The 21,863-nt window shown below is 42.1% G+C and overlaps 1 protein-coding gene across 1 annotated transcript; it reads left to right on the top strand.

Moving 5' to 3' along the window:
- The first annotated feature begins 1,723 nt into the window (after positions 1-1,723).
- Positions 1,724-21,320, top strand: cnn3a (calponin 3, acidic a). The gene is made up of 7 exons (XM_020940728.2): positions 1,724-1,987; positions 11,537-11,658; positions 12,158-12,224; positions 12,817-12,954; positions 13,025-13,141; positions 13,779-13,925; positions 19,806-21,320. Exons 1-7 carry the CDS (start codon positions 1,931-1,933, stop codon positions 20,193-20,195), a joined length of 1,038 nt encoding a protein of 345 aa, XP_020796387.1. The 5' UTR covers positions 1,724-1,930; the 3' UTR covers positions 20,196-21,320.
- The last annotated feature ends 543 nt before the right edge of the window (positions 21,321-21,863 follow it).

Below are 21,863 nucleotides of genomic sequence, written 5' to 3' on the forward strand. Positions count from 1 at the left end.
CAGTTTGAATATGAAGAGTTACACTGTATTCTGTACAAGGCCTATTGAGCCTTAAGGTCTCTGCGGACACATGTGCTGGAGACTTACACATGTGAGGCTGCATATTGTTCAGAAATGTCACAAGACTTTGTATGAAACAGTTTTGTGTTCAGTTGTTCAATAATCACTGGAAATGTAATTAGTAGACATGGAAACTTCTCCAGCATTAGACTCCTCTGTATCAATGGTAACAACAAAGAGATGTTGCCAGAGCAGGTTTGTTTGTATTTATATTTACATGACAACGCATTAAAACACAAGATAATGCAAAAGAAAAAACCTGCATGTAAAAATGCAGGATTGTAGCCAAAGCTAAAGTCAGAGGTCTCTTATAAAACTTGAATATAGAATTTTAACTGAACTCCCTCAAACGTGCTGAGAATGTTTTTGAGCTCTGATCTTCTCGCTCATCTCTGAAAGCCTCACATGCACAGCTCAGAGTTTTGGAACCGAACTACATACATGCAAATTCTTGTCTCCATGTACAGGGAAAAGTTGAATACCAGACTGGAACACTCAGGCCAATCAAAAGCATATTTATCATGAGACAAGCAGGTGGCGGACCCTCCATCAGAAAAAGGTGTCTTTTTATAGATCATAAACTTAACATGGAAAGTCCTGTAAAAACACTTTGATACATACCCATGCTTCCTAAATGAGACACCAGATCAGTGGAGAATCGCCCCAGCTTACAGTACAATCATGAGCAGGTGAGTGTGGTGATGTAGTGATGGTGGTGGAGCTGAGATGTTCTTCAGACTAGAGGAGGACAGAGGCAGTTTAAACTGAAGCAAGGGGAGCAGGATGCCAGGCCGTGGCTCTCAGGCTGTAAAATGGTGATGTTGAAAATGTGGGACAGATCAGGTTAAGGCCAAACAGTGGAACATTCCAGGAAAAGCACAAAGTTGTTCACTTTTAACAAACTATTATTGATCCTTATACATTTTAGGATACAGCTGTTGTATTTTTTTCCCAGGGGTTCACAGCTATTTGAGGCCATTTTACTGACAGTGCACATTAACAGGCCTGTATGTAGTCTGTGTTGTAAAAGCTCTATGACAACTGAACCTGTGTTGCAGAGGCTGCACTAGCACTGATTCATGAATGGTCCTATATTGCACAAAATTGATTCTTCTGAGATTCAGTTTTGTAGAGTTCGGCAATTCCAGGGTTGAAATGATTCTACTGAAAGTGTGTGGAGTTTAAAAACACATGACATCACAAGGTGGAACAGTGTTTTCCTTGTGACAGAAGAACTAAATATGCAAATATGCAAGATGTGTGTGTTAAACATGTGTGAAGAAAACAAACACACAACTCCAGGTCTGTTTTTGATGAGGAAACAACGTTCTAAAAACTGGATCAGAAAATGGTGCAATATGGGCCTTTTAACTCTTTGCTCTCTTTTTCCGTGTAGTAGGCTGTTTTTGTGAGTGGAAATTTGTCCTCCAGGTGTTTTCCAACCGTCCGTCTGCGTGGAGAGACTTTTAATAATCTACCCCCGCGTGTATGAGAGATGTAGAATCATAATCCCGCTTCTTTTCAGTATTATTACGCACATGAAAAACCATAATCCAGAACTGATTTGATTTTGGCACGATCGATCCAAATGGCGCATCAGCAGAGGGCGTGGGCTCCCTGAACGCTGCGCTCTGATTGGCTCCGGTCTTCTCCATCTCCGTGCGACATTTTTGTGCTGGAAAAAGTTGGACAGTTCGGTCAAAGAAAGTGATCTCTCCCGTTTCCAGTCTTCACACGGTGGAATCTGCACACTCTTTGCGGGATACCTGCGCTCGTCTGCGGTCAAACACCCCCAAGACACCGCGTTAAAGAGGAGGATCCATCGCTGCGCCGTGCAAACTTTGGAACGGAGGATTTTTTACGAAAGACAATGACTCATTTTAACAAGGGGCCAGCGTACGGATTGTCGGCAGAAGTCAGGAGCAAAGTAAGTGGAAGTTTTCAGAACGATCAGAATTGTTTGTTTGCGCGTATTGACTTTGTTTCCAGTGGTTTTAGAAGCGTTGGTGCAGGTTTGGAGAATGCGCAAAAAGCTCTCCATCGATACGCACTGGACTCGTCACGGTTATTGTCCCAAAAATGTAGCCCTACGTTCCAGAATTTTCCACTCACTGATCGAGCAACTAGTTTGCAACTTAATTACAGACTAAGAATCAGATCTGGCAACTAGTGTGGACACTTACTAAAAGTACTACTATTTTAGAGTAATATAAGTTTACTATTGCTGGAATAATAGGCCAAGTATTCAAGTAAAAGTAAATACTCAAGTACAAAGGTGGGTGTAGAGTAGCCAAAACAGTATCCTACTCATGAAGTAACATTACTAATTCCCCTTCCCACTGTGAGAGTCTAAAGTGACAAAAGCTTTATGTGACAATCTGAAATGATTTGAACATTTGTGTTTCTTGCAGCTCCTTCACATCTGATTTAGTTTGTCTCATTTTTGTGTCTGTCCTTTGAAAATGCCACATTTTGAGCATTATTAAATGTTTTGTTCCTCACGTTACATTTACTTCAAATTATAAATCAGAAGTTACATCCCAACACTTACTGTTACTTGAGTAGTAGTTTTCTTCTACAAATACTTGTTTAAGTAATTTGTTTGAGTAATTTCTTGGATTACTTCTTTGTGCTTCTAGTTATTTTGCAGGAAAGTTCATCTAATTAAGTAAAAATTTTGGCTGCTCTGCCCACCTTTAGTGTGCATCTTAATTGAAGCCTTTGAATCAATAACGACAAGTATTTTTAGGCCCACTTGCTGGAATAATAGACCTATTATTCAAGTAAAAGTAAAAAAAAATAAATCATTTATAGATAGATAGAGATGTAGATGAGTATGTACTATGTAAGTACCGTTACTTCAAAAATAATAGCCTACTGCTCAAGTAAAAATTAGTGGTTCAACAGTTAACAGCTTAAGTAAGAGAAGAGTAACACTTTGGATGTGAAACATGATTTATTATGATGTAAAAGTAAGTTGGATAAAAGACCAAATATTACATAAGTCACAAAATCTGGTATTTTCAAAGGACAGACACAAACATGAGACAAACTAAATCATAACTGAAGGAACTGCAAGAAACACAAATGATCATTTCAGATTGTCACATAAAGATTTTATCACTTTAGACTCATTCATAGTGGGAAGAGAAACCAACTTTTACTAATAAGACTGTTTTTATTTCAACAAAACTTCTACTCAAGTAGGAGTAAAATGCTACCAAAAAGTACTTTGCACTACCCACCTGTGCTCCAGAGTAGGTACTGCGTAGGCCTAACTAATGGAATTGAAACTGCCAGAATATTAAAAACTTAATCATTGGTTATTTTGCTATTAAACTCTTACCTAATCATTTGCAAGTCCAGTCCAATAGTCTAAATCAGTGTTATTGTAGAAACGCTCTAATCATCTGATGTCGACATCTATTCCAACAGGCAGAAGCTTAGCAGGCAGAGGGAAAACCACACTGGTCTGCTCCACTAAGCTCCATGTTAAAGCAGTTTAAATGACTCTTGGAGAATACATAGATCATTGATTTTCAACCAGTATGCAGGAGAACTAATGTTGAGGTATTGCTCTGTGTGCCTTGAATAATGAATGCACACATGCATTTAATGAACAATGTACAGTTTAAATGACCTGGTCCTCAGTGACTTCGGAACCAGTGGAGAAACATGTCATGTCCCAAATCTAACAAAGCAGACACAGACCAAGGAAAATATTTGCTCTTTTTCCAAAATGGTGTCATCTGGTAAACCTTTAGTGGGTAAAAAAAAGTGTGTCGCCAGAAAGAAAGATCGAAAAACACAAATCTAAGTCTTTCTTACTGACTCTGCAGTGACTTGAATCAAGGCTTTTTAAAACTGGGACGTTATCTATAAATAAACCTGGGCTAAACTAGATCTAAACATGAGCTAAACTATGACTAAACCCAGAACTAAATCTGGACTAGATCAGGGCCAGACCTGGATTAGACTAGAACAGGACCAAACCCTGATTGGTTTTACAGACTAGACTGTTGAAGTGAACATAAAGAACGTGGGCTAAAGGAAGCAGCCAGCAGATGTATCATCTAAATCAGGACTTCCAGATTTCAAAGACCTCAGAAAGCACAAACCTCTGTGTCTGTCTGCTCTGTATGTGTGGGCGGGTATTTCTCACATTTTGTGGACTCAATCTGTGCACACACTCACATCAAGGGGACCTGCCTCCCTGATGACGAGACAAATCAGGCCCTTGTGACGTAAATCCTTTATTATTAGATCAACAACATGGTTTAAAGTTCAGATCTGAGTTTTTCCCATGTATCTGAGCAGAATGTGCCTAGCCCCAGCACAGATGTATTGTATAAGCAGCACTTGAGTCAAAATAAGTCTGCAGTGTGCTGTCTGCGTCTAATTATAAAGTGTTTTATTGTCCAATAATTGTGTGTGTTGGCAGGCTAGTTGTTGTTAGCTTTACTGTGATATCAATGCTCTGCTCTGGTCTCTGAGAGTTGTGAAAAGTGCATATAATCTCATCACAGTGAATATTTAGGATGCTCAGGATGCTCAGGATGCATAAGGTAAGTGAGGAAGAACTTTGGACCACTGCAAACTGTTTACAATGAACGAGTTCTGTTGTTTTCAATGAACGAGTTCTGTTGTTTACAATGAACGAGTTCTGTTTTTGCCGTTTTTCAAAATCAGGTACAGCGCTGTTTATATTTAGAATCAGGTAAATGAATGTAAGCCAATGTAATGTTCCAAAGAAGTGTGGAAAACCGTGTGCATGTGTTTGTGCGGTCGTGTGTGTGTGTTTGTGTGTGTGTGGGTGTGTCTACAGCACATGGAGGGCCTCACTAGAATGGTGTGAACAGACTCTGGGTGATGGCAGATAATGAGAGGGCTCTGGGTTTGGGTGGAGAGCCCAGAGTTGAACCCAGGACTCAACCCAGGACTCAACCCAGGACTCAACCCAGGACTCAACCCAGGACTCAACCCAGGACTCAACCCAGGACTCAGCCTGTATGATGTGTGGATTTCCTCTGGGACTCCAGTTCCCTCATAAACCAAAAACATTCACAATAGAGGTCCACAGCCCCGCCCACTGCAGAGCTGACTGTGCTTCTGGACATTTCCCATTCATTTTCCCACAGACTGTAGAAAGATTCAGATATGAAGAGTTTAAAGGCAGGATGGAGGTTAAGCAGCAAAGTGTTACCTAATGTCCATAACAGGGATTCCAGTTCAAAAAACACATTTTAAACAGAAAATTTGACAAATTGTTTTAATAAGTTAGCAGTTTAGTTTAGATTTTGTGTTGTTTTCACCTCGTAGCTGATTAGTGATTAGACTTGAGCAAGCTTACAAACTTAGTAGGAGGGAGTATTAAGCAAAATCCACGTTTGGATCTTTTTACCTTGTTATAATATTGTTCCTACATCAAAAACATGCCTGAAGAGGTTTTAGATGTCATCCACATTTCAGTAATTTAGTGATCTCTCTTCTTGAACCAAGTAAGTGTTGAGCTCCAGAGGCCACTGAAGTATTCATGACCAAGACCAGCCTCAGGTCTGGACATGGGTCTCTGTGCGCTGCACTGTGATTAAATGAATCAGTTAATGGATGATATAAATCAATTAATCACAAGATTATTCGTTTGATGATTCAGTTAGTTGTTTAGATCACAGAAGTCCAGTGAATATGACAGAAATAGCTGTATCCTCAAAAACACACATCATTTTAGTGTTTTTAGTGTAATTCCTGCTCTGAGCTGAGCTCATGAGTCTTGGAGTCTGTTTAAATGATTATACAATGATTTTATCAGTTACTTGTGATTTATCAGTGAACTTGTTTGCGCCGTGCTCCTGATTCTGTCCTAGTGGTGCTGGAGGATGGGGCAAAGAGCTGTGCACTGTGCTGTTCTAAAGCCTCGCTTTAACTGCTTCACATGTCGATGATCGTGATCATCTTGATGTTTTGGATGTTCAGGAGTCACAGGACTCGAGTGAGTCGGTGAATGACTAAATGATGGCGTCATTTATTTATTCTAATAGTTTTGAGCTTTTGCCACGCCCCCTTTTCTGTCCTCTTATGGATCAGCAGGACATGTCTAGACCTTTAAAAAGAGGTGCTTTGTGGGCAGAAGAATCCGAGGCACCCCGAGGAGGTGTAAACATAAACATTGAGTCGTGTTACAAATTGAAGGCACGTTGTTGTCATAAAATCAGCCTTGGAACTGCAATGAAACTGAAGTTAAAGTTTGGTATGAAAAGGGCTCTGGTCTCCATAGAGACTGGGGTTTGCATTTTTTCCACATTCGGTGTTTCAGTGAAATAGTTTTGAGGAGTAGAAATCTCTCGACTGCCCCGTCCTCTGTTGACTTGTTTCATAATCCTCTTTGAGGCAGGTTCAGGATGCAAGTGTGGAACTGTTGACTCTCTGGAACTGTCATCTGGTCACTGGGGCTCAGGGGTTTTTTGTGGATTTATAGATAACTATACACTTTAATTGTTCCAGAACAAAAAATAGAACATTTTCAATACGGCTGACATATTTAAACAATTATGTGTAATCATAGTACCAAATACCGACACGGGTGTACCTCTTCTTTTACTGAAAATCATGTTTTACACATTGGACAGAGTCATCTGTTTCTTCTGATCAGCTGTAGTTCAGAGGCTGACACATTTTAGTTGGATAAATCCCTTTAAAAGTTTCTACTGTGTGGTCCTTGTGGAAAGCAGAGGAGTGACTCCCCTTAAAGACTTAACTCCCTGTCTCCTCTGACCTCTGACAGTCACATGGTCAGAGGCTCAGGTCAGTGTTCTGCTGGATTTGAACAGGGCAGTACGTGTTCATGAACATTTCTGTAAATGTGCCAGTTTCTGCAGCAAATCCACAACTGTAGTTCCCATGGAAGGTGTAGAGACAAATGAAGACATGCAGTAAAGAAGAGCTAAGAAATAAACCATTTCATCGAGAGAGCTTTTGGTAACGATGGTCGACAGTAATTTACTACACTCTCAGGAAGACCCACAGCACCAGAACCAACTGAACAAATGATTTCTCCCCCAAGAGTCTGATGTACTTTACTTCAGTCAGTCAGAACAGACGTGTGTCTTGTGTGTCTCTGTGTTGCCTGTTACTTTTAGGACTAAGTGAATACTAAATGTCCACGTGATCATTCCTCCTCCTCAGGGCCCTCTGTTACTGTGAAGTGCAGTGTCAGAGTGGTGAGGACACAGACACTGGAGCCAGGGGCCGGTCTGGGGGCCCTTACATAAGGCCTGATGATGTGCGCTCTGCTGCTCCTGCACAGCTCTACACTGCACATTCCTCAAATAGTGCAGGCCAATGGGGACCCTCTGGCCCCCACTCCTCTGTCTCTGCTGTGGACACAGTAGACAGGCTAGTTCTGTTCCTCTGGCTCTGCTCCTCTGGCTCTGCTCCTCTGGCTCTGCTCCTCTGGCTCTGCTCCTCTGGCTCTGCTCCTCTGGCTCTGCTCCTCTAGCTCTACAGTGGACAGGCTGTCTTCACTTGTATTGTCCCTGCTCTGACCTGAGGAGGTTGAATGGTTAGCACTCAGATCTCACAGCAAGAAGGTTCTGGGTGTGATTCCTGGGTCTCCCAGGCCGGTGTGTGTCTTAACAGGATGACTAGAAGGATGGGTCCGATGCAGAGGACACATTTCTCTCTGTGTAAAATCCCTCACTCGTCCAGGTAGAATGTATGGCAAAAGGAGAAATTAAATGTGTCCACTGGACAAAAGTTTATTTTGGTCATCCAAGCTGTGAAAAATTGTTGACCAAAATAAACTTGTCCAGTTGACAAATTGAATTTCTCCTTTTGACATTTCTCTATTTCTTTCCTTGGTCATGACCCTGAACTGTGACTAAACCGTGACTAAACCGGGACTAAACCGGGACTAAACCGGGACTAAACCGGGACTAAACCGGGACTAAACCGGGACTAAACCGGGACAGGCTCTAGATGGTTCAGGACAATAAACTGTATAAAGAAGTGAACTAAGCGAGACTTGGCTCCACTCAAATGAAGTTCGCAATGCTAATGGTTTCAGGGGTCCCCTAGGGGCCAATTTAGACCCAGATTTCATATTAGAAATAGGATTTTTTATTTTTTATTTTTTTTAAATCAGACAAAATAGCGGAATAAAAACACCAGGATCACATAGAGTGGGGCCACAATATTCCAATGTAAGTCAGTGGGCGCCAGGGTCAGTAGGAGCTGGAAGTGCGGAAGACACTAGCTCTGTCCATTTATATACACAGTCTCTGGTCAGGACTGACACCATTTTTGCCAGTCCACAGATCCACAATAACAACATAGTAGAGATGGTCTACTGGAGGTTCTTATTGGCATCTCCTGAAAACATCCCCATGGGAGCGTCCTTAAGACCAGACCCGAAAGTCCAGACCCGAAAGTCCAGACCCAAAAGAGGAGATATTCAGGATATTCACCAGTACCAGAGTAGAGGAAAATGGCATTTATTTTCAGTTCACTTATTACAGACATACAATAGTGTAATGTAATGTAATGTAATGTAATTTCTCCTTCACATCATGCTGAACTGCATTGTATGAATAAAAGTTCAAACATTACAAGACGTTCTCAGCGTGTACATACAGTATAAGTATTTTTACAACCAATTAAAGGCTGGACCGATATCATGAAACCAATACCCCATCCAGCTAATTTTAAAGTATTATTGCCAATAATTGATACCAGTATCAGTATCAGTGCATCCCTGATCAATGGTAGTACTTTTTCTTGGTGTAGTGTAACAGTACTTGAGGAACAGTAGTATTATTAGAAGTAGAGATACTTTGAATAGAGTACCACCGCTGGCTCCACCCCCTCCTCTGTCTGCTGTGGGTCTGTTGTCCTGGTTACACATTGATTTAGTGTTTGTCCAGTACTGGGTCAATGCTCTGAGGGTCACTGCGCCAGCTCCTCCTCTGCAAGCTCACTCCTCCTCCCCCTCCTCCTCCTCCTCCACCCAAAACTTAAACTAGATATTAATTTGAGCAGGTACTGATACTAAAAATGTCCCACTGACAGGGCTTAAACGAGAGCACATAGACTAGTACACACACATGGACCAACATGAACCTACTGCACCACTGACCATTACATACATATAACACACATGGGGATAGAAATGTACATATGAAGTGTAGAGTGTTTTAGTCAAGTTAAAAATACTCATCAGAGCTGGTTTTCCACATCTATCTATAGGATATTACTACCACACACTGTGTGTCCCACAAGTCACAGCATTGTATTGTTTTTGCTTTTACTGTGATGCTGACAGTCTGCATAAAGGCTCATGGGAAATGTGAGGAACGGACAGCTCATTGTTCTGTTCTGGTTGCTTCTTTGTGCAGCATGAGCAAATGAAAGCAGCAGCTCCTCTGAATCAGCACAGCCGCATTAGAACATCAACAAAATAAACTCTTAAACTCTCCTCCCATTCCTCTGCTCCCTCCACCTCTTCTCCCCCCGCCGTCTCCTCTCCCTCTTCCTGCTCCTCCTCCTTTCCCTCTTCCTCCTCCTCTCTTTCCTGAGCCTGAGGAGCTGATGGTCTGAGAATAGCTGCTGCAGAGGACAGTTGTCCCTGTAATCATCTCCTCAGAGTCAAATGAGACGTGTCCCTCAGCAGATGGTCCTCTGTTATTAGCTCTGCTGTAGGCTGTGCTCAGGAGGCTAATGGAGCACTGTGCTACACTGAGGGACATGTCCACAACACGCTATTGGCGTGTGGGGCACCAGCGTGCGGGGCACCGGTGCCCCGGGCGCCAGCGTGCTCGCTGGCATGTGGCTGTGCTGGCCTGGGCAAGGTTCTGTCCTGATAGCAACTGCTATGAGCTGCTGCCGTGGTTCAGTGCCTTCTGTGTGGAGAACAGTCAGGCTTAACTTTTCTGAAGAAATACTTCAGTACACTTAGGCCACGCTTAGGCCACACTTAGGTCACAATAACAAAGTGAGAAGTATTGATTAGGGCCCATCTGATATTTTGGTTGGCTGATAGGGCACTTGGAGACATATCGGCTATGGGCCGACAGTCCATGTCAGCATGTTTTACCCCATTATAGAGTTTGGACTCTCTGGTTTATGTCCATTTAATCCAATTTACAGACAGATCAACATCCTGATATGTGGCACCACATCGGTATTTCTCAAGAGGAGTAAGTTGTCTGTGTCTGTGATACCATACTGCCCCTGAATGCACCGTTTACACTGACCGCTAAAGGCAAATAAGGGTAGTTTGTTTACTTTGTTTACAGACTAAAATGTAAAAATACCATTAGGCCAACCTACTTTCTTTAAATATGACAGTAAATGTAACCTAACTAAACCCAACTTAAAATCTAATAAAGCCAAATCTGAGCTTTATCAGTTGAAGATTTGCTGTGAATTTAAATTTTGTCTGTTATATCGGCTATCGGCACCTCCAAATCCCATTTGACTGGCATCATATCAGATCCAAAAAAAAAATCCATATGGGTCGGGTCCTTGTATTGATTCTGTAAAGCTCATGATAGATTATATTGAAATGACTTGTATCACTTTCACAATAACCTTAAATCAGGATAAGCACCGTAAAGCCTTCAGTGAATCATCTGAAACAGAATGTGGTATAATAGCACAATGAAACATTCAACTAGTTAGTTCTAGGATCTGTAATGGTTTAGGTTAAGTTCATCATTGGACCATGTATAACTCAAATATCATCATGTAGGCCTCATATTAAGAAAAATGTCCCCACTAATGTGTGAGAAGGTGCATGAGAGAAATACTGAAAAATATTGTTCAAGTGGACAGTCAGAGCTAGTCCATGTTACAATAAGGGACTTTTATTCTCACCTGGTGAAGAGCCTCAGTCTTTTTTTTGACTGCAGTGTATTCACTTTTTTGTCTTTGAGTGCCTTACCTTTTAAACTCTGTCTCTGCTTGTGCAGTATTAGCTATTATTACCATCTGCTCATCTCCATGGAGATGTTATTGCTTTAGTTTCATGTGTTGTTTATGACATGTTTTAGTGAGCAGCTGTCACCATTTGTCTGAAAAACAAATGTGCAAAATGATCTAAACAGAAAACTTGATGAATTTTATTAGTAGGTGTTATTGCTCCTTGGAGACCACCAGGTGATGACATCCGGTTACATCAGATCTGTTATGGGTCAACTTCAAAGCCATACAGTGGAGCATGGAGATGAGCATGTGGTAGTGAAAAGTTGCATAGTACTTCTTTAAATAATGCCACTATGCCACCTCACACACAGCTATCTCATCACTGAGGCAAAATAAAACTGTGAACATGACTGAGAAGAGCTCTGGTGCATCTCCACAGGCTCATACCCCATTAGCCCATCGCTCCACACGCTGTTCGACTGTCAGGCCTGCTCCTCTGATTAGTGGAGGAGTCTCATTTCCTTTGCCCTTATATAGACTTGTGCTTATGTATCTTCAGATTGCTCAGAAGTATGATCTGCAGAAGGAGGAGGAGCTGCGCTTCTGGATCGAGGAGATGACGGGCATGAGCATCGGGGAGAACTTCCAGAAAGGCCTCAAAGATGGAGTCATCCTCTGCGAGTGAGTCTGCTGAGAAACAGAGAGACAGGGGCCTGGAGAAGGGCTGAACTGTGGAGATTTGACTTTATGCAAAGATTACAGCTATTTATGTGTAGTGCTGTTAAAATGCTATAGACATGGCTCAAGTGAACACCACTGTAGGCTGTCTAAATGTGTGATGTGAGACATGTGAGTTAAATCTTAAAATTCCTTAAATTGAAGATTTTTTCCCTTCAGAGAATTATTTTTTTCTTTAATATTTGTGTTGAACTTTAATGAGTTCTGGTACCCTGCTTATTCCAGTCTTTTCTGACACAAAACACACACTTTAATAGGTCCTACAAATAACACACACTTTTAATAACCCTACATCTGGTGCCCGTGTGAGTAATGTCATCATTTTAACTTCCATCAGCCTCATAACAGAGTCATGTCTGCCTCCTATGAAAATGAAGTTCACAGTCCTTCTCCTGCAGTGACTGGACCTCAATGCCACTCTGTGACTGTCCTGTGCTTTCAGACTCATGAAGAAACTGCAGCCTGGATCCATCAAGAAAATCAACCACTCCCAGCTCAACTGGCACCAGGTAACAGCAGCCCTGTCAGTCTGTGGTGAGCTTTGGATAGTGGAGTCCCTCTGCAAAGGCCCAACCCACAGCCCTGTAAATGCAGCTTTAGGCTAAGTGACACTTCCACTGCAGTCTGCTGCACAGACTGAAGAGTTCACAAAGAAACATGGGAGTATATGTTATTTTGGGCTTCATGAGGCAGGAATCAGTTCAATTTGCCTTTTGCTGTATGAAAACCACAGAAAAAAAAAGGTGTGAGAAGTGCATTTGTTTTTCTATTCAAAGCAGATGAAATACACAAACTGCAAACAATGTTTGAGGACAAAAAAACTCATACGTTCTATTTCTCTCTCAAATTTATAATTTAAATAAAATATGTAATATGTAACTGTGTCTGTGTTAGTGTTAAAGTGCAGTGTGTAAAGTCCCTGTTGCCACACCTGCTGGACCGCGGCCGAGCGGACCCCTCGAATGTGGTATTTCCAAAGCACACAGTTTCTGCTGTGAGGACATTTAGATTAGCACAGCTGTAGACGTCCTGTTGGTGTGTGATGATGTTCTGGCTTGTTCCTAAGTTCTGTATGTGTGCGTGTGTGGGGGTGTGTTGCAGCTGGAGAACCTGGGCAACTTCATCAAAGCCATGCTGGTGTATGGCCTCAAGCCCACCGACATCTTTGAGGCCAACGACCTGTTTGAGAACGGCAACATGACTCAGGTCCAGACCTCTCTGCTGGCTCTGGCCAGTATGGTGAGTATGAGGAGGACAACAGCGCCCCCTGTTATCATCACCTGTACTTAGCTCTGTGTGTCCCCCGCAGGCCAAGACTAAAGGGTTGGACACTAAAGTGGACATTGGAGTGAAGTACGCAGACAAAGCCCAGAGGCACTTTGACGAGGGCAAGATCAAGGCAGGACAGTGTGTGATCGGACTGCAGGTAACGCACTCACTGCACTGTTACATGATAATGTTACATGGGCAGGAAAATCTGATCATCAGCAAAGTCAGATTACCCAGTCATTAGCTCCAGGGGTGGAGCTTGAAGTGTCAATACCTTTTAGACCTGGGGTCTCCAACTTTTTTCTCCTGAGAGCTACCTTTACGAAACAAAATGCCAGAGAGCTACCAATTTCAGCAGTCACAAAGAAACTGAGTAAATATAAGAGCCACGCCCTTAGATGGGGAACAGTTAGATGCTTATAAAACATAAACCATTATCCATTTATCGGTGCACCAAGTTAGGCATCAAAATGATACATTTACAATGGTAAATAAATCAAATTTTACTTATTATCCACAATACACAGAATTCAGAAATTCCTTGGCGAGCTACTTGGAAGGGGGTGGAGAGCTACTGGTAGCTCCCGAGCTACAGGTTGGAGACCCCCGTTCTAGACCAATCACACTGTTCTTTAGACTCCCACACCCTACCCCCTCACTCTTCCTCTCAGATTTTTGGCGTGCATGTAAACGTGTTGTGGACTCATGGATGGGTTGGTGGTTGAATCTTCTGAGGAGATGTATGTTGTGAGAGCCTGTTGTCATGGTGATCACTCTGACCCTGTGCTGTTCAGATGGGGACTAACAAGTGTGCAAGCCAGGCCGGGATGACCGCCTACGGGACCAGAAGGCACCTGTACGACCCCAAGACCCAGACTGACAAACCCTACGACCAGACCACCATCAGCCTGCAGATGGGCACCAACAAGGGAGCCAGCCAGGTACTGTGTGTGTGTGTGTGTGTGTGTGTGTGTGCGTGTGTGTGCGTGTGTGTGCGTGCGTGTGTGTGCGTGTGTGTGTGTGCGTGTGTGCGTGCGTGTGTGTGCGTGTGTATGACTACCCATTTCACTACAACATGCTTCTCATCATTACATTTAAAGGTCTTAATGATAAATTAGCATTAATACATGCTAGAATGATGTTAGGCCATCAAAAACAGACCTGGAGTTGTTTTGTTTCATTCACACATGTTTATTATCAGTCTGTCTACACCTCCAAAGCTCAAAATGCTCTATTCCACCTTGTGGTGTCATGTATTTGTATTTTTCAAGTGAACAGCTCCTTTTACCTTTAGTTTAGTTGGAAATTCTCAATTCCAGGCCTGAAATCATCCAAATGATTACAGTGTCAACACACACAATGGAACACTTTCACATGATATCACAAGGTCGAACAGAGTGTTTTTGTTTTTTTTTGTTTGAGAGAAGGGTTTGTGTGTCAAACATGTGTGAAGGAAACACAACTCCAGGTCTGTTTTTTGATATTACTTCCTACACAGGAAGGAGATACACAGTTATGATTATACCAGTAAAAAAATTGACAACACATTTATTTAGTTGTTTGTTTTGGATGGACTTGATAACAGTTGATGATGTAGGTGGAGGGATGTCAGTTAGAACTCACTGCTTCTTAACTCATGTAAATACTATGGTAAATCTTTAACACAGTTACTTTCCCACCAAACCAGGTGAGAATTAGTCAGATATATGAAGCTGCCAAATGCACTTTAATTCTGTGTTCTGAGCACTAAAACCAAATGGATTCCATTTCTCCTGAGCCTCGTCACTACTCTGTGTGAAGTACCTCCTGTAGTCTGGACATTAGGGTGGTCCAAAAATGTTTTTGTTTTTTTTTAGATTCTCTAGATTAGAACCCTGCATTTGGTTCCATATCTGGCCAAAATATTTGGGTCCAAATTTTATGCAACTGAATGAATATTTAGAGGTTCCTCAAGACACTTGAAAATTGCCCTATAGCAGTGCTTCTCAATTATTTTCTGTCATGCCCCCCCTAGGACGAATAAAACATCTCGCGCCCCCCCGCGTGACTATAGATAGTATCATTTGTCTATAAAATTGTTATAAGTACACCTGTGCGTAACACTGCCACCTTATATGACGCCAACAACGCTCGCTGGTTTACTGAAGTAGCAGTCACAAAGCGGGATGATTGTCGGCAATATTCGGCACGTTTTCGCTGAAAAATCTCAAGCGGCTTATCAGAGTGATTGGGGTGTAATGTATTTAAGTGACGCCTTAATTTATTGGGCTTCATGCTGTCGGCTGCTGTCGGCTGCACTTTCTATGTAAAGTCTATGTGGACGCGCGACTAGAGCGTCCTGCGTTATTGCGGCGCGTTTTCGGCGTCAGCGCGGCGCGAATCTGGCGTCAGCGCAGCGCGTCTTCAGCGTTTTGGCGTCAGCGGCCAAGACGCGCGTCCAAGGCGTCAGCGTCAAGAAGTTGAAAATGCTGAACTTTTCGCGTCAGACGCGCCGCGTCAACCAATCAGGGACGAGTATCCAGAGACGCAGCGACGTTATTATCAGGAAGAACGACCCGAGAACCAGAACGAGAACCACAAACATGAACGGAGAATAAATATATACGCCACAATCACCGAGCCGATCGCGAGGAATACACCAGGACCGGACCAAGACCAAACCAGGACTAGACCGAGACTAGACCGAGACTAGACCGAGACTAGACTGAGACTAGACCGAGACTAAACAAGGACTAGACCGGGACTAGACCGTGATTAGACCAGGACTAGACCGGGACTAGACCGGGACCAGACCGGGACTAGACCGTGATTAGACCAGGACTAGACCGGAACTAGACCGTGATTAGACCAGGACCACACCGGTATTAGACCAGGACTAGACCGGGACTGATCCAGTGTCATTAGCGGAGTAGAAATATATATACGCCCCAGTCGTCGACCCGATCTCCTCCTTTGATGTTTTATGTCATAAAAACACTCTCTCAGTCTGGTCTGACATTGTTTCGGGAAAAGACCGGGACCGGGCTCTTGTTTCCAGGGCAACGGACGCGCGTCAAGTATTTTTGTCCTGTTCGTCCACAGCGTCAAAGATGCGCGTCGGGGGCGTCTAAACTCAAATGCAAAGGCGTCCAAATAGAGGCGTCAAGGCGTTTTTTGACGCTTTGGTGTGAACGGCCCTTAAGACAGTAAAAAAAAATCAAAATAAAAAAATCAAAAAGCATGCTCCCCGAGGTCAAACGCGCCCCCCTTGACGGAGCCTCGCGCCCCCCCAGGGGCGCCCCACTATTTGAGAAGCACTGCCCTATAGGCACTTTACTATAAACATTGAACCAAATAAATAAGGCCTATTTGAATCATTTGAAACTTGCATAAAAGTGACTTCGAAAGTTCATAAAGTCCATAAAAAGTGAAGTCCAGCTCCACTGTGGCTTTGTTGGCATCACTAAAGATGTGCCTGTGTCTTTGACTCCTGCAGTAGATCCATTTTCTGACCTTCATTCTTTGTTCAGCTACATTTAAAACCTAGAATAATCTTCACCTCCTTTCAGAAACATTATTGACACTTTCCTAGAATGAACAGTTTCAGCACCTTCTGAAAGTGTCATCATCAGCCCAGTCTGCTGCAGGGAACTGTTCAAAATGTTTTTGGCAGATCAAGAGCTTTGAAGAAATGCATGGTGCAGATGGAGACAAAATCTCTGATCTGCTTCCCTTCATAATTTGCTTGATTAAGGGCGTCACATCGCTTTGTGAAGCATCAGCTTCTTCTGTTCTTCTGTCACACTGGAGTGGAAGAATGCCAGGAACAAAACATTTCTTCACTCAAGTACAAAAGATGTTAGCTGAAAGCTGTTGAGGTGTTTTCTTCACAACAGTGTTCAGACTGTGACAGCTTCTTAAGGAAAACCAAATCATTTGGAGGAGCTTCAAAACTTCATGCAGAAACTTCATGCAGCTTGAGCAGCCCTTAAAACATCTCCCTTTTCTTCCAAATTTCTTCCTAAATCATCTTTTGGATGCTAAAACCAAATGCAGGGTTCTAATTGAGGTTATCTAATACTTAATTTTTTCCATGCTTTGATGGACCAGCCTACAGAACATCTCTACTCTCTGGACATGTCTTTGGAGATGGCTCTGTACATTGTCCTGTCATATAAAGTCTAAATTAGATGGCTTGTGCTCTACTGCTGATGCAATAACTTCAGTCGAGGCCCCAAAAAGTAAACCCAAATGTAAAGTGCTACTTCAGACAGTACACAGCTGATTTGTTTTGACCTCAAGAGCTGCTACAGGACAGATAAAGGCCACTGCATTGTAGCCTTTATCTGTCCTGGGGCAAGACACATTTTTCTCAAATATATGGAAAGAAATCTGTAAATATTGTGAAATCAAAAGAACAGTGAATAAAATCAAATATCATTTATCAAATTTTCGTCATATAAGAAAAAAATCTAACGACCAACTCGGCATTTATGTATTTAAATTCAATGATTTTGCCACACCTAAATTATTGCATTACTACTTGGACTCTGACAAACAAAACTACTCTTAAATTAGCTGAAACTATATATAAAAAAATCACTTAAAGTATTAGACAAAAAGCCCACAAATTATCACTGTTGTAGAATACTTGACAAATACAAATTCCTAAATTGGGTTAACACAATCAAATATGCAGATTTAATTCTGGTTTACAAAGTTTTTAATCATCTTGCTCCACCTCCTCTAAAGGAGATTGTGAAAAGAAATTCAAATCGCACAACAAGAGCAGCTCTAGAGGCGACTGCTCTGTGCCGTTTAGGAAAAGTACCTTTGGACAACTCTCTTTTGCTTATTGAGCAGCTCAAACATGAAATACAGTGCCTGCTCATATACAAGAACTTTCAACATTGGCAGTATTTTCTAAAGCTTTAAAACAGTGGTTATTCAATGGTCAAATATGTCTCCATGTTTAACCAATTTATATTTTCTTTTATTTTGAGGGGTTGTTGGTTTAACTCTTGACTTAATTCTTAAACTTCTGACTTTGAACTTCAAATGAACTGTTTTGAAACTAATTGTGTGTACAGTGAGTGTGCTGGTGTTGTGTACTTTTGTGTGATTGTTGCTGTACTTTTCCTTGTCCTATAGATGATTTTATATCAACCTGCCGAGGGACTGAAGATGGAAATTTGCCACGTTGGCTATAATCTTTGCATATTTAAATTTTTAATGTTCATTAATATGTACTATCCCTTTACAAATAAATAAAATAAGAAATAAGAAATCCTGACACTATAAGTAGTATGTAGAAGTATAATGTACTGTGTATGTAGAAATGTATCACAGAGTAATAAGAATAATTAAAGCCGCGCGCGGCGAAGGTGGCCCTCGCCCCGGTGTGCAGTCGCTCCCCAGGCGACCGCCGGGGACTCGCGACCGGCCCGGCACGTCACCCTCTCTTCCCGACATCCACCCAGGTCGACAGCTCGACCATTAGACAGGTTACATAATGCACCTTTAAATATTTTTAGGAGTCATTGCGCCCCTGCTGGCCAACAGTGGAGAATGCACCATGTCCGTTATATATATTTTTGCTCATAATCATGCATAGAATTTATTCCCTGAATTTGGTACAAATCCAATAATGTTGACATGTTGTGTATATGCTAGGGGGCGCTATGGAGTTCACTTTTCATAAACTTTATAGTGTATCATATTCAGGCCGGGATCAGGCATTAGTGAATCAAATTTCAGCACGATCGGACTAACCCTGTGGGTGTAATCATTTGTATTTTTTGGGGGGAGTTTTTGCGCCCCTGATGGCCAACAGTGAGAAATGCCCCATGTCCGTAATGGACTTTTTTGCTTGTATTCATGTGTAGAATTTAATCCCGGAATTTGGTCCATTTCCAATAATGTTGACATTTCATGTGTATGCTAGGGGGCACTATAGAGTTAACTTTTCATTTGTTTTATAGTGTATTATATTCAGGCTGGGATCAGGCATTATTGATTCAAATGTCAGCACGATCGGACTAACCCTGTGGATGTAATTATTTTTAAACTATTTTTTGGGGGAGTCTTTGCGCCCCTGCTGGCCAAATGTGGAAAATGCATCATGTCTGTAATGCACTTTTTGTCTTATAATCATGCACAGAAGTTAATTCCCGAATTTGGTACAAATCCGATAATGTCCACGCTTCATGTCTATGCTAGGGGGCGCTATAGAGTTCACTTTTATTAGATTTCATATTTCATCACATTCAGGCCTGGATCACACAATTGTGATTTGAATTAGAGCTCTGTAGGACAATGCCTGTGGCCGTGACAGGTCACTGAAAAAACAGGAAATGAAGGCGTTATTCGCCGGCGTGCTACGGGCGAACCGTAAGAAGTATCAAAATTCTTTCTGATGCATTTTGTGAGTTTATGTCTCTAGATGTGACATGTCAAAGCTGAGCTCATTTGGACAAAACCCCGGGGACTTGAATCTTTTTGTAGACCCCCAAGTCAAAACGGCGCCGAATGTTTGATTCAATATGGCCGACTTCCTGTTCATCATAGGGGTGCACAATGATTGGCTTTTTTGCTTGTCTCCTTGAGTTCTATCACTGTTCCGAATTTCGTGACCGTACGAAAAAATTTGCCTCTCAGACTCCCATTCATTTCATTTAGGCCCTCAAAATTGCGATCGTTTGCAAGGAAAAATTATAATAAATAATAATAATAAAAGAGCGTAAGAAACCGGCGAAGAACAGTAGCCCTCGCCAGTTACTTCGTTACTGGCTCGGGCCAATTAATAATGAATAATATATAATACTGGTCTGTTTCCTCTACAGGCTGGCATGTCTGCCCCTGGCACTCGTAGAGACATCTTTGACCAGAAGGTGGCACTGCAGCCCCTGGATAACTCCACCATCTCCCTCCAGATGGGCACAAACAAAGTGGCGTCGCAGCGTGGCATGAGCGTGTACGGCCTGGGACGCCAAGTGTACGACCCCAAGTACTGCGCCCCGCCCACAGAGCCCGTCATACACAGCAACGGCTCCCAGGGGCCCCACGGCTCCGACATCAGCGACAGCGACTACCAGCACGACTATCAGGGCCCCTACCACGGAGAGTACCAGGGCGAGTACCACAGAGAGTACCAGGGGGAGTACCAGGGGGAGGAGTACCACCAGGGCTACCATGATAACTACAACTACCACAGCCAGGGCATGGACTACTAGGCCTACAGTGTTAGCATGTACATAGACCCAGTGTCCCCTGTAGACTGTGGACTGTCTGCTCTGGTCCAGAGCACCTCTCCTCACTCAGTCCTCTGCCCCTTCACACAGTCTCATAATGTCACCAACAGCAAGTACAATGTTAGAATTTTGACATTTCTCCATGAGGTAATTCAAATGTCTGCAGAGGAGACTAGAGCATAGTAAATTTGGACTGGTAACCAGTCGGGTTGTCAAAAGTATTGAAAATCAGATACTAATCAACACTAAAACTATAATTAAAACTAGATAAACATTTTTCACAGCTATCGATACTAAAAAACTCATTTGCAGGACAGAACCTTTCCTTTTCCTGAATAGCTTTAGAATAATCTTGAACAGAGCATGTAGACGAGTATATGGCCACTTGACTGAGGTATTACACAGATATAAGTCCACATGGGCATATAAAAGAAAGTACTATGATTTAATGTTGAAAATCACATTCTATTGTCTAAAGAAAGAGCATTTTTTAGTATCATTGTGGTACCAGAATCGATATTGAGTATTGAGTCTGTTTCTTGGTATTGAAATGGAGCCTGAAAGAGGATGCATGTTATTTCAGTCTAAACTTCCTCACAGTATTTGAGAGTTTGAGTAGTTAGTTGGTTAGTTCTGTGTTAGTGTGTGACTGTGTGAAGGGGCCATCAGTGACACAGAGCTTAATGAGGTTCTGATAAACAGTATATTGTAGTTTGATGTTGTAGTTGTTGCTCGGGTAACAGAGGGACCTTACATCTGTCTGGGTGAATGAAGCCTGCGATTGTTCTGTTTTATACAAACTTTTGGGAGATTTCTGCTCTTATCCATGAAGTATTTTCTGACATTGTGAGAGACATTCAGAGACGTGTCCTCTTGTTATGTTTTTAAGGTCTTTCTACTTCCTCTTATATATTTATTGCAATGAGCTCCATTGTACCCTGCCCTCAGTTTAATACACTTAATGTTTCCTGACTCTTCTGTAGTGAGTTTAAACTGAACTCTGAAGTGACTAATGGAACCTGATGACAATGCGGATGCTCCTGTATGCATTTGTATTGGATTGATTTGTACTGTTTGTTTTTTAAAAATAAAATATATTTTAAAAGATCTATCTTTGTCATCATTTATATAAGCAAAATATGTAATGCTTTTATAGTAGAATACTGTGAGAAACAGTTTTGAGAGGAAAGAAATGTGTTTTAATTTGGCTAAAATGTGAATTATATTGCATCTATTTGTGGGGATAGTTTTTACTAGACTGTCTCTGTGTCCTTGGGCAAGACTCATCTTATCTTCGGAGCGTGTGTAATGAATGTGTGGAAAGAGTGACAGCTAAATGCACTGAGAGTGGATTGATTTATTCTTAATGACAAATCAACAGACATGGTGGCAGAGTTTGAAATCATTTGGTGTTTTGGTTCTCAAGAATTATCCAATCAGAAAGAAGAATGAGTCTCATTTGGAATGTCAGTTACAACCCTAAAAGGACTCTCTGATCTGAATGGTCACTATCTAAACCAGCACCTGAGCCAATCATGAACCAGTGCTAGTGCAGCCTCTGCAGCTCAGTGGCATGGCCTGCCCATAAACTGGGAATGAGACAAACTTTGATGTGTCTGTCTGCAGGTTAAGGCTCTGGAGACACAGGTT

This window comes from Boleophthalmus pectinirostris, unplaced genomic scaffold (assembly GCF_026225935.1).
Source record: "Boleophthalmus pectinirostris isolate CB_2022bp ecotype Guang Dong unplaced genomic scaffold, ASM2622593v1 HiC_scaffold_15, whole genome shotgun sequence".
Lineage (NCBI taxonomy): Eukaryota > Metazoa > Chordata > Actinopteri > Gobiiformes > Gobiidae > Boleophthalmus > Boleophthalmus pectinirostris.

What these genes read in the sequence shown, in the direction of transcription:
- cnn3a (XM_020940728.2), top strand. Translation starts at nt 1,931, where the DNA reads ATGACTCATTTTAACAAGGGGCCAGCGTACGGATTGTCGGCAGAAGTC. An exon ending in CCCAGCTCAACTGGCACCAG is followed by an intron (nt 12,225 to 12,816) that starts GTAACAGCAGCC and finishes GGTGTGTTGCAG; the next exon opens with CTGGAGAACCTGGGCAACTT. An exon ending in AGTGTGTGATCGGACTGCAG is followed by an intron (nt 13,142 to 13,778) that starts GTAACGCACTCA and finishes TGTGCTGTTCAG; the next exon opens with ATGGGGACTAACAAGTGTGC.